Below are 12,156 nucleotides of genomic sequence, written 5' to 3'. Positions count from 1 at the left end.
TCTCTCTCTCTCTCTCTCTCTCTCTCTCCTTAATACTCTCTCTACCCATCGCTCATCCCCCTCTCCCTCCCTCTCCATCCATTTCCCCTCTTTACCTCACCACTCACTCTCTCTCCCCTCATCCTACCCCCCATCTCACCATCTCTCTTCCCATATTTCTATTCTTTCCCCTCTCCCTCCCTCCTCCCTCCCTCACTCCTCTCTCCTCTCTCCCATATTCTATTCTTCCCTCCCTCCCTCCCTCCCTCCTTCCCTCCTACCATCACCCTCCCAGACCCTCTGTCTCCCTGACCCTGCTTTTAGATTTTTCAGATTTTTTTCAGATTTTTTTTCTCCCCGGTAGCTCCCAGGTCGCCCGATTTATTTTCGTTTGTCGGTTCGTTTGTCGGTTTGTCTGTCGGTCGTCAGTCAGATAGCGGAGCAGTCCCGGTTGTAGCTTCTGCGGCGGCGGCGGCGGCGGCGGCGGCGGCGGCGCTAACTCGATCAGGGGTCAACTTTTTCATAACTCGGTTGTGGTTTTCCTTCGTTTGGATGCGAAAATGAGAGGAGCGGGGGTGAGGGAGGAAAGGTGGTAAGGGAGGTAAGGGAGGGAGGGAGAAAGGAAGGGAGTGAGGTAGGAAGGAAGGGAGTGAGGGAGGGAGGAAGGAAGGGAGTGAGTGAGTGAGGAAGGAAGGAAGGGAGTGAGGGAGGAAGGAAGAAAGGTGAGTGAGTGAGGAAGGAAGGGAGTGAGGGAGAGAAGTGAGGAGGGAACTGAGGGAGAGAGTGGGAAGGGAAATAGGAGAAATGTGATGAAAGAATGAGGCAGGGAAGTGACGGAGAATATGGAGGAGAGGAAAAAGGCTGAAAAGGGGGAAATGAGGGAGAAAAATAAGGAGGGGAAATGAGGGTGCGAAACGGGGAGTCAAGAACGTGAGGGAAAATGAGGAAAAAATTTTGAAGCTTCCTGTTTTCAGCTCTTTTTTCCCACCTTTTATTAATTTTGTTTTCTTCTCTTCATGCGCAAAAGAACTGTCCTTCTCCTTTCTCTCTCTCTTTTTTAGTTCTTTTTAAGTAAGGTTTTAGTGCATAATTATCAAATGATGTTACGGAAAACGTAGATAACTTAAATGAAGAAATTAAGGATTTTGATGAATTTTGTAATTACCTGTCCATCAATTTCTACGTTTCTTCCGTTCGTTTCATTCTTTTACTTTCATTTAATGAATTTGGTTCGTTTTTTTGTTGTTGTTTTTATTCGTATTTCTGTATTAATATCTTTGTTCTTTGTTGAAAGTTATTTTTATCATTTTTATCGCTTATTTTATAGGTATAGCTTTCACTGTTCTTTATTCATGCTATTTTGCCCTTGTTTCTGTGTCATTCTTTTCGGCGTGCCTGTCAGGGATGCTGTCATGCGGATGCAACGGCGCGGTCGGCTCTGCATGACTCAGTGGCGAGGCTTTCCTGGAAAGTTTGGCACGCAGGCACACGGCCGCATGCCTTCTCTTTGCTCTCTCTCTCTCTTTCTCTCTCTGTCTCTGTCTGTCTCTCTCTCTTTCATTCTCTGTCTGTCTGTCTCTTTCTTTCTTTCTTTCTTTCTTTCTCTCTCTGTCTGTCTCTCTCTCTCTCTCTCTCTCTCTCTCTCTCTCTCTCTCTCTCTCTCTCTCTCTCTCTCTCTCTCTCTCTCTCTCTCTCTCTCTCTCTCTCTCTCTCTCCCTCCCCCTCCCTGCCCAACACACGTGTTGCTGCATCAGTCATGAGCTCTAACCATGAGTCAGATTGTTTTCTCCTCCTTCTCTCCTCTTCATCATCATCATTTCCCTTTTTTGGTTCTTGTTTTTTTTCTTATTATTATCATTTTGCTTCTTCATCTAACTCATTTTCCTCCTCTTCCTGCTCCCTCTTCTGCTTCATCTTCCTTTTCTAGTTTTTGTTCTTATTATTTTGCTTCTTCATCTAACTCATTTTCCTTCACTTCCTCCTCCCCCCTCCCTCTTCTGCTTCTTTATCATCATCATCATCTTGTTTTTCTTCTTATTATTATTCTGCTTCTTCACCTAACTCCTTTTTCTCCTCCTCTTCCTCCTTCTCATTCTTCACCATAGTGTCTCCCTCCTCCTCTTCCCTTCCTACTCCCGCAGTTATTCACGTCCTCGTTGTGCCGCCTTCCCGCCCTTGCTTCATTAAGTAGATTAAGAAATCCGATAAAAAGGGAGAATGAACAGATAGAGATCACCGGATAAGTGAAGGTCCGGAAGGAACCCGGATAAATGAAGTTCAGGAAGGGACATGGATAAGTGAAGTTCAGGAAGGGACATGGATAAGTGAAGTTCAGGAAGGGACATGGATAAGTGAAGTTCAGGAAGGGACATGGATAAGTGAAGTTCAGGAAGGGACATGGATAAGTGAAGTTCAGGAAGGGACATGGATAAATGAAGTTCAGGAAGGGACATGGATAAGTGAAGTTCAGGAAGGGACATGGATAAATGAAGTTCAGGAAGGGACATGGATAAGTGAAGTTCAGGAAGGGACATGGATAAGTGAAGTTCAGGAAGGGACATGGATAAGTGAAGTTCAGGAAGGGACATGGATAAGTGAAGTTCAGGAAGGGACATGGATAAGTGAAGTTCAGGAAGGGACATGGATAAATGAAGTTCAGGAAGGGACATGGATAAGTGAAGTTCAGGAAGGACACTTGGATAAAGTGAAGTTCAGGAAGGCACATGGATAAGTGAAGTTCAGGAAGGGACATGGATAAGTGAAGTTCAGGAAGGGACATGGATAAGTGAAGTTCAGGAAGGGACATGGATAAGTGAAGTTCAGGAAGGGACATGGATAAGTGAAGTTCAGGAAGGGACATGGATAAGTGAAGTTCAGGAAGGGACATGGATAAGTGAAGTTCAGGAAGGGACATGGATAAGTGAAGTTCAGGAAGGGACATGGATAAATGAAGTTCAGGAAGGGACATGGATAAGTGAAGTTCAGGAAGGGACATGGATAAGTGAAGTTCAGGAAGGGACATGGATAAGTGAAGTTCAGGAAGGGACATGGATAAGTGAAGTTCAGGAAGGGACATGGATAAGTGAAGTTCAGGAAGGGACATGGATAAGTGAAGTTCAGGAAGGGACATGGATAAGTGAAGTTCAGGAAGGGACATGGATAAGTGAAGGTCCGGAAGGGACATGGATAAATGAAGTTCAGGAAGGGACATGGATAAGTGAAGTTCAGGAAGGGACATGGATAAGTGAAGGTCCGGAAGGGACATGGATAAATGAAGTTCAGGAAGGGACATGGATAAGTGAAGGTCCGGAAGGGACATGGATAAGTGAAGGTCCGGAAGGGACATGGATAAATGAAGTTCAGGAAGGGACATGGATAAGTGAAGTTCAGGAAGGGACATGGATAAATGAAGTTCAGGAAGGGACATGGATAAGAGAAGTTCAGGAAGGGACATGGATAAATGAAGTTCAGGAAGGGACATGGATAAGTGAAGTTCAGGAAGGGACATGGATAAGTGAAGTTCAGGAAGGGACATGGATAAGTGGGGAGTTTCAGGAAGGGACATGGATAAGTGAAGTTCAGGAAGGGACATGGATAAGTGAAGTTCAGGAAGGGACATGGATAAAGTGAAGTTCAGGAAGGGACATGGATAAGTGAGGATTCTAGGAAGGGACATGGATAAGTGAAGTTCAGGAAGGGAAACATGGATAAGTGAAGTTCAGGAAGGGACATGGATAAGTGAAGTTCAGGAAGGGACATGGATAGAAATGAAGTTCCAGGAAGGGACATGGATAAGTGAAGTTCAGGAAGGGACATGGAAAAGTGAAGTCCAGGAAGGGACATGGATAAGTGAAGTTCAGGAAGGGACATGGATAAGTGAAGTTCAGGAAGGGACATGGATAAGTGAAGTTCAGGAAGGGACATGGATAAGTGAAGTTCAGGAAGGGACATGGATAAGTGAAGTTCAGGAAGGGACATGGATAAGTGAAGTTCAGGAAGGGACATGGATAAGTGAAGTTCAGGAAGGGACATGGATAAGTGAAGGTCCGGAAGGGACATGGATAAGTGAAGTTCAGGAAGGGACATGGATAAGTGAAGTTCCTAGGGAAGGGACATGGATAAGTGAAGTTCAGGAAGGGACATGGATAAGTGAAGTTCAGGAAGGGACATGGATAAGTGAAGTTCAGGAAGGGACATGGATAAATGAAGTTCAGGAAGGGACATGGATAAGTGAAGTTCAGGAAGGGACATGGATAAGTGAAGTTCAGGAAGGGACATGGATAAGTGAAGTTCAGGAAGGGACATGGATAAGTGAAGTTCAGGAAGGGACATGGATAAGTGAAGTTCAGGAAGGGACATGGATAAGTGAAGTTCAGGAAGGGACATGGATAGATGAAGTTCCAGGAAAGGGACATGGATAAGTGAGAGTTCAGGAAGGGACATGGATAAGTGAAGTCTCAGGAAGGGGACATGGATAAGTGAAGTTCAGGAAGGGACATGGATAAGTGAAGTTCAGGGAAGGGACATGGATAGAGTGAAGTTCAGGAAGGGACATGGATAAGTGAAGTTCAGGAAGGGACATGGATAAAGTGAAGTTCAAGGGAAAGGGACATGGATAAGTGAAGTTCAGGAAGGGACATGGATAAGTGAAGTTCAGGAAGGGACATGGATAAGTGAAGTTCAGGAAGGGGACATGGATAGAAGTGAAGTTCAGGAAGGGACATGGATAAGTAGTTCAGGAGAATATGGATAAGCAGGGGAAGTTCAGGGAAGGGACATGGATAAGTGAAGTTCAGGAAGGGACATGGATAAGTGAAGTTCAGGAAGGGACATGGATAAGTGAGACTTCAGGAAGGGACATGGATAAGTGAAGTTCAGGAAGGGACATGGATAAGTGAAGTTCCAGGAAGGGACATGGATAAGTGAAGTTCAGGGAAGGGACATGGATCCGTGAAGTTCAGGAAGGGACATGGATAAGTGAAGTTCAGGAAGGGACATGGATAAGTGAAGTTCAGGAAGGGACATGGATAAGTGAAGTTCAGGAAGGGACATGGATAAGTGAAGTTCAGGAAGGGACATGGATAAGTGAAGTTCAGGAAGGGACATGGATAAGTGAAGTTCAGGAAGGGACATGGATAAGTGAAGTTCAGGAAGGGACATGGATAAGTGAAGTTCAGGAAGGGACATGGATAAGTGAAGTTCAGGAAGGGACATGGATAAGTGAAGGTCCGGAAGGGACATGGATAAGTGAAGTTCAGGAAGGGACATGGATAAGTGAAGTTCAGGAAGGGACATGGATAAGTGAAGTTCAGGAAGGGACATGGATAAGTGAAGTTCAGGAAGGGACATGGATAAGTATGAAGTTAAGGAAGGGACATGGAGTAAGTGAAGTTCAGGAAGTGGACATGGATAAGTGAAGTTCAGGAAGGGTTATGGATAAGTGAAGTTCAGGAAGGACATGGATAAGTGAAGTTCAGGAAGGGACACTTGGACTCAAGTAGAAGTTCAGGAAGGGACATGGATAAGTGAAGTTCAGGAAGGGACATGGATAGCGTGGGTTCAGGAAGGGACATGGATGATGATTCAAGGAAGGGACATGGACAAATGAAGTTCAGGAAGGGACATGGATAAGTGAAGGTCCGGAAGGGACATGGATAAGTGAAGTTCAGGAAGGGACATGGATAAGTAGGAAGTTCTGGGAAGAGGACATGGATGTTGAAGTTCAGGAAGGGACATGGATAAGTGAAGTTCAGGAAGGGACATGGATAAGTGAAGGTCCGGAAGGGACATGGATAAATGAAGTTCAGGAAGGGACATGGATAAGTGAAGTTCAGGAAGGGACATGGATAAGTGAAGTTCAGGAAGGGACATGGATAAGTGAAGTTCAGGAAGGGACATGGATAAATGAAGTTCAGGAAGGGACATGGATAAATGAAGTTCAGGAAGGGACATGGATAAGTGAAGGTCCGGAAGGGACATGGATAAATGAAGTTCAGGAAGGGACATGGATAAGTGAAGTTCAGGAAGGGACATGGATAAGTGAAGTTCAGGAAGGGACATGGATAAGTGAAGTTCAGGAAGGGACATGGATAAGTGAAGTTCAGGAAGGGACATGGATAAGTGAAGTTCAGGAAGGGACATGGATAAGTGAAGTTCAGGAAGGGACATGGATAAAGTGGAAGTTCAGGAAGGGACATGGATAAATGAAGTTCAGGAAGGGGACATGGATAAGTGAAGTTCAGGAAGGGACATGGATAAGTGAAGTTCAAGAGGAAGGGAAGCATGTGGATAAATGAAGTTCAGGAAGGACATGGATAAGTGAAGGTCCGGAAGGGACATGGATAAATGAAGAAGTTCAGGAAGGGACATGGATAAGTGTTGAAGTTCAGGAAGGGACATGGATAAGTGAAGAAGTTCAGGAAGGGACATGGTTCGTGAGTTCAGGAAGGGACATGGATAAGTGAAGTTCAGGAAGGGACATGGATAAGTGAAGTTCCAGGAAGGGACATGGATAAGTGAAGTTCAGGAAGGACATGGATAGAAAGTGAAGTTCAGGAAGGGACATGGATAAGTGAAGTTCAGGAAGGGACATGGATAAGTGAAGTTCAGGAAGGGACATGGATAAGTGAAGTTCAGGAAGGGACATGGATAAGTGAAGTTCAGGAAGGGACATGGATAAGTGAAGTTCAGGAAGGGACATGGATAAGTGAAGTTCAGGAAGGGACATGGATAAGTGAAGGTCCGGAAGGGACATGGATAAGTGAAGGTCCGGAAGGAACCCGGATAAATGAAGTTCAGGAAGGGACATGGATAAGTGAAGTTCAGGAAGGGACATGGATAAGTGAAGTTCAGGAAGGGACATGGATAAGTGAAGTTCAGGAAGGGACATGGATAAGTGAAGTTCAGGAAGGTACCCGGATAAGTGAAGTTCACGAAGGTACCCGGATTAGTGAAGGTCCGGTAGGTACCCGGATAAATGAAGTTCAGGAAGGGACATGGATAAGTGAAGTTCACGAAGGGACATGGATAAGTAAAGGTCCGAATAAGTGAAGGTCCGGATTTCTGGAGGTCCGAATAAGTGAAGGTCCGGATTTCTGGTGTTTCTGGACCACGTCGTCGTTGTCGTCGTCGCCCCGACCGTTTTCCTCCTTAATGGGATTTGGAACCCGGAGAAGTGAAGGTCCGGATAAGTGAAGGTCCGGATTTCTGGAGGTCCGGATAAGTGAAGGTCCGGATTTCTGGAGGTCCGGATAAGTGAAGGTCCGGATTTCTGGTGTTTCTGGACCACGTCGTCGTTGTCGTCGTCGCCCCGACCGTTTTCCTCCTTAATGGGATTTGGAACCCGGATAAGTGAAGGTCCGGATAAGTGAAGGTCCGGATTTCTGGTGTTTCTGGACCACGTCGTTGTCGTCGTCGCCCCGACCGTTTTCCTCCTTAATGGGATGTGGTACCCGGATAAGTGAAGGTCCGGATTTCTGGTGTTTCTGGACCACGTCGTTGTCGTCGTCGCCCCGACCGTTTTCCTCCTTAATGGGATGTGGTACCCGGATAAGTGAAGGTCCGGATAAGTGAAGGTCCGGATTTCTGGAGGTCCGGATAAGTGAAGGTCCGGATTTCTGGTGTTTCTGGATCACGTCGTCGTCGTCGTCGTCGCCCCGACCGTTTTCCTCCTTAATGGGATTTGGTACCCGGATAAGTGAAGGTCCGGATAAGTGAAGGTCCGGATTTCTGGTGTTTCTGGACCACGTCGTCGTCGTCGTCGCCCCGACCGTTTTCCTCCTTAATGGGATTTGTTATCTCTTGGCTCTGCTTGATTTCCCCGTCCGCGCCTTGCTGTTTGGTTGTTTGTTTGTTCTTGTCTTCTTGTTTTGATGTCGGTCTTTTCCTTGTTGTTTTTGTTTGTTTGGGTTATTTGTTTTGTTGTTGTGTTTCTTTTTTTTTCTTTTCTTTTGGTATTTCCATCTCGGTTGGGGTTTCTTGGTGTCGTCTTGTTTTATATTTTTTCTCTCCTGATAATATCTTTCTTTGCTGTTTGGTTTTCCTTCTTCCCCTTCCTCTCATTGTCCTTCTCCTTCCCCCTCTCCCTCTCCTCTCCCTGTCCTACTCATCTATCCCTCTCCCACTCCCACTCCGTCTCCCTTTCCCTCCTCATATTCCCCTCCCCCACCCTCTCTCCCTCTCCCTCTCCTCTCCCATTTCCTCTCCCTATCCCACTTCCTCTCCCTCTCCCTCTCCCTCTCCCACTTCCTCTCCCTCTCCCTCTCCCTCTCCCTCTCCCTCTCCCTCTCTCTGCCTGTCTCTCCCCGTGTCTTTTTCGGCTCCAAAAGCCTAGCTGTCTTTCCCTTAACCTGGTTATCCCGGCCTGGTGCAGCTCACTGGGTAAAAAGAAGGAAAATCCGGAGAGGTAGATTGAGAATGGGAGGGAAGGAGAGAAGGAGGGAGGGAGAGTGGGGAAGGAGGGGAGAGGATGAGAAGGAGAGAGGGAGCATGGGGAAGGAGGAGAGTGGGAGAGTGGGAAAAGGAGAGGATGAAAAGGAAAGAGGGAGAATGGGGAAGGAGGGAAGAGGGAAAGGAGGAGAGGATATATAGAGGGTGATACAGAAGGATAGAGTGAGGAAAGAAGGATAAAGGAGGTGAAAGAAGGAGAAGGAGGAAAGAAGAATAAAGGAGGAACGAAGGAGAGAAAGAGAGAGAGAGAGAGAGAGAGAGAGAGAGAGAGAGAGAGAGAGAGAGAGAGAGAGAGAGAGAGAGAGAGAGAGAGAGAAAGAAAGAGAGATGTAGAGTTATTTTTATACCATCTACAGCTTTGTAGACCTTTCATCCGAGCCGAGATTGGTAAGGATTAGATTTTCTACTTTTTTTGTGGGATTTTTTTTTTTGCTTTCTTGTTTGTTTTTTTTTGCTTTTTGTGCGGAGAGAGAGCTTCTTCCTGTTTTTATTTACAGACTGAGAGAGAGAGAGAGAGAGAGAGAGAGAGAGAGAGAGAGAGAGAGAGAGAGAGAGAGAGAGAGAGAGAGAGAGAGAGAGAGAGAGAGAGAGAGAGAGAGAGAGAGAGAGAGGCAGGCAGGCAGGCAGGCAGGCAGGCATAGACAAAAAGAGATCTGAAAAAGAAAGAGGGACTTAGGGAAGGGAAAAAGGAAATGGAGAGAGGAAGGGCAAAAAGAAAAAAAGACCTGAAATAAAGAAGAAATCTTGAGGAGTGCGGAAGGAGGGGCGAGGGAGCCTTAACTTTCTTAGGCGCTAATGGCTCGCTTCTCTCCGCTTGTCACGGCCTTCAGCGCCCTCCTGTGCCTCCCCCCCCCCCTCTCCCTGCCCCTCAGCTCCCTCCTCCCTCTCCCTGCCCCTCCTCCTCCTATTCTTCCTCCCTCCTCTCCCTCCTCCTTCCCCTCCCTGCCCCTCAGCTCCCTCCTCCTTCTCCCTGCCCCTCTCCTATTCTTCCTCCCTCCTCTCGTCCTCCTTCCCTCCTGCCCCTCAGCTCCCTCTCTCCCTCTCCCTCTCCCTGCCCCTACCCTCCTCCTCCTATTCTTCTCCCTCTCTCCTCTCCTCCCTTCCTCCCCGTCCTCTCCCTCCTCTCCCTCCTCTCTCTTCTCTCCTCCCTCCTCACCCTCCCCTCTCAGTCCCCTTCCCCCCCCCCCCCCCACATCCTTTTCAGGTCGCCACTTTCCTCAGTCTTTTGTATTCTCATATTTTTGTTTTTTTTTATTTCTCCTTTCTTTCTGGCCGTTCTCATTTTTCCCCCTTTCTTTTAATTTCGTTTCCTCTGCACTTCCCTCTTTCTTTCTTTCTCATTCCCACGTTTGTCCTTCGAGCTTCCTCTCCTTTTTTTTCTCTCCTTCCTTACTCTTTCCTGTTCTTCTATATTTTCTTCTTTTCTTCCTTCCTTCCTTCTCCCCTTCTTCGTGTTCCTTTTTCTCAACCTCCTCGTCCTTCTTGTTCTTGTTCTTGTTCATCTTTTCTTTTTCTTTTTCTTTTTCTTCGTATTCTGCTTCTTCTTGTTCTTGTTCTTCTTCTTGTTTTTCTTTTTCTTCGTATTCTGCTTCTTATTGTTCTTGTTCTTGTTCTTCTTTTTCATCGTCTTATTTTTCTTCTTCGTATTCTTCTTCTTCTTCTTCTTCTTCTTCTTCTTCCTCTTCCTCTTCTTCTTCTTCCTCACCCTCATCCCTTTTTTTTCTTCTCCTTTCACTCTCCTCGTCTATCCCTTCCTCTTCCCCTTCCCCCTCCACCCGGCAGGCGAGGCTGCGCGTCCCTGCAGCCTTGAGGTGTCACGGATGCTTATCTCCGACCGGGACAGGTGTGCGAAGGGGGGGGGGGAGGAGGAGGAGGAGGAGGAGGAGGAGGAGGAGGAAGGAGGAGGAGGAGGGAGGAGGGAGGAGGAGGAGGGAGGAGGAGGAGGAGGAGGAGGAAGAGGAGGAAAAGGAAGAGGAGGAAAAGGAAGAGGAGGGAAAGGAAGGAGGAGGAAGAAAGGAAGAGGGAGGAAAAGGAGGAAGAGGAGGAAAAAGGAGGAGGTTGACAAGAGGAGGAAAAGGAAGAGGAGGTTGAGGAGGAGGAGCGGAAGGAGAAGGAGGAGGAGGAGGAGGAAAAAGAGGAGCTGGAGAAGGAGGAAGAGGAGGAGGAGGATGGGGGTGCTGGCGGGGCTTTTAGTGGATTTGGTGGAGATTTTGGAGCAGATAGATGCTGTGGGGGATGATTGGAAGGTCGATGGACTTGGGAGTGGTCCCGAGGTGGTAGCTGGAGGTGGAGGAGCTGGTGGAGGTGTTGGTGGAGGTGCTGGTGGAGGGAGTTGGTGGAGGTGCTGGTGGAGGGAGGAGTTGTGGAGGAGGTGCTGGTGGAGGAGTTGGTGGAGGGAGTTGGTGGAGGTGCTGGTGGAGGAGTTGGTGGAGGTGCTGGTGGAGGAGGAGGACGGTGGAGTGTGCTGGTGGAGGAGTTGGTGGAGAAGTTGGTGGACGTGCTGGTGGAGGTGCTTGTGGGAGGAGTTGGTGGAGGTGCTGGTGGAGGAGTTGGTGGGAGGAGTTGGTGGGAGGAGTTGGTGGAGGGTGTTGGTGGAAGGTGCTGGTGGAGGTGCTGGTGGAGGAGGAGTTGGTGGAGGTGCTGGAGGAGGAGTTATGGTGGGGTGCTGGTGGAGGTGCTGGGTGGAGGAGTTGGTGGAGGTGCTGAGGTGGGAGGAGGAGTTGGTGGAGGTGCTGGTGGAGGGGTTGGTGGAGGAGTTAGTGGGGGTGCTTTGAGTGGAGGTGCTGGTGGAGGAGTTGGTGGAGGGTGCTGGTGAAGGAAGAGTTGGTGGAGGTGCTGGTAGGAGGAGGAGTTGGTGAGAGGTGCTGGATGAGAGGAAAAGGGAGTTGGTGGAGGTGCTGGTGGAGGGAGTTGGTGGAGGTGTTGGGTGGAGGTGCTGGTGGAGGAGTTGGACAGAGGAGTTAGCGGAGGATGGAGGTGCTGGTGGAGGTGCTGGTGGAGGTGTTGGAGTGGAGGTGTTGGTGAGCAGATAGATGCTGGTGGAGGAGTTGGTGGAGGTGCTGGTGGAAAGAGGAGTTGAGGTGGAGGTGCTGGTGGAGGAGTTGGTGGAGGTGCTGGTGGAGGAGTTGGTGGAGGTGCTGGGTGGAGGAGTTGGTGGAGGAGTTGGGTTGGTGGAGTTGGTGTGGAGGTACTGGTGGAGGAGTGTTGGTGGAGGTGCTGGTGGGGAGGGGAGGAATTTGGTGGAAGTGCTGGGGGAGGAGGTGGTGGAGGAGTTTCTGGATGTGCTGGTGGAGGTGTTGGTGGAGGTGCTGGTGGAGGAGGAGTTGGTGGAAGTGCTGGTGGAGGAGTTGGTGGAGGTGTTGGGTTGGTGGAGTTGGACCAGGTTGTGGTAGCAGTTGGCCGGTGGGTGGATTGCATCAGATCAATTGAAATTTGGTTTGATAATACCATCGAATGTTATTATTATTATTGTTAATATTGATATTATTATGATGGTGATTATTATTATTATTATGATGATGATTATTATTGTTAATATTATTATTATTATTATTATTATTATTATTATTATTATTATTATTATTATTATTATTATTATTACTATTACTATTACTATTACTATTACTATTATTATTATTATTATTATTATTATTATTATTATTATTATTATTATTATTATTATTATTATTATTATTACTATTACTATTACTATTACTATTACTATTACTA

General features: G+C 47.4%; 1 protein-coding gene across 1 annotated transcript; it reads right to left on the bottom strand.

The window, feature by feature from the left end:
- Positions 1-11,079: 11,079 nt before the first annotated feature.
- On the bottom strand, positions 11,080-11,844 carry LOC138861875 (uncharacterized). Its single transcript, XM_070122284.1, has one exon. It carries the CDS (start codon positions 11,842-11,844, stop codon positions 11,080-11,082), a length of 765 nt encoding a protein of 254 aa, XP_069978385.1.
- Between the last annotated feature and the right edge of the window lie 312 nt (positions 11,845-12,156).

The sequence above is a fragment of the Penaeus vannamei genome, chromosome 5 (genome assembly GCF_042767895.1).
Source record: "Penaeus vannamei isolate JL-2024 chromosome 5, ASM4276789v1, whole genome shotgun sequence".
Lineage (NCBI taxonomy): Eukaryota > Metazoa > Arthropoda > Malacostraca > Decapoda > Penaeidae > Penaeus > Penaeus vannamei.
Note: the sequence above shows the minus strand (reverse complement) of the source record. Positions and strands in the feature narration are given on the sequence as shown.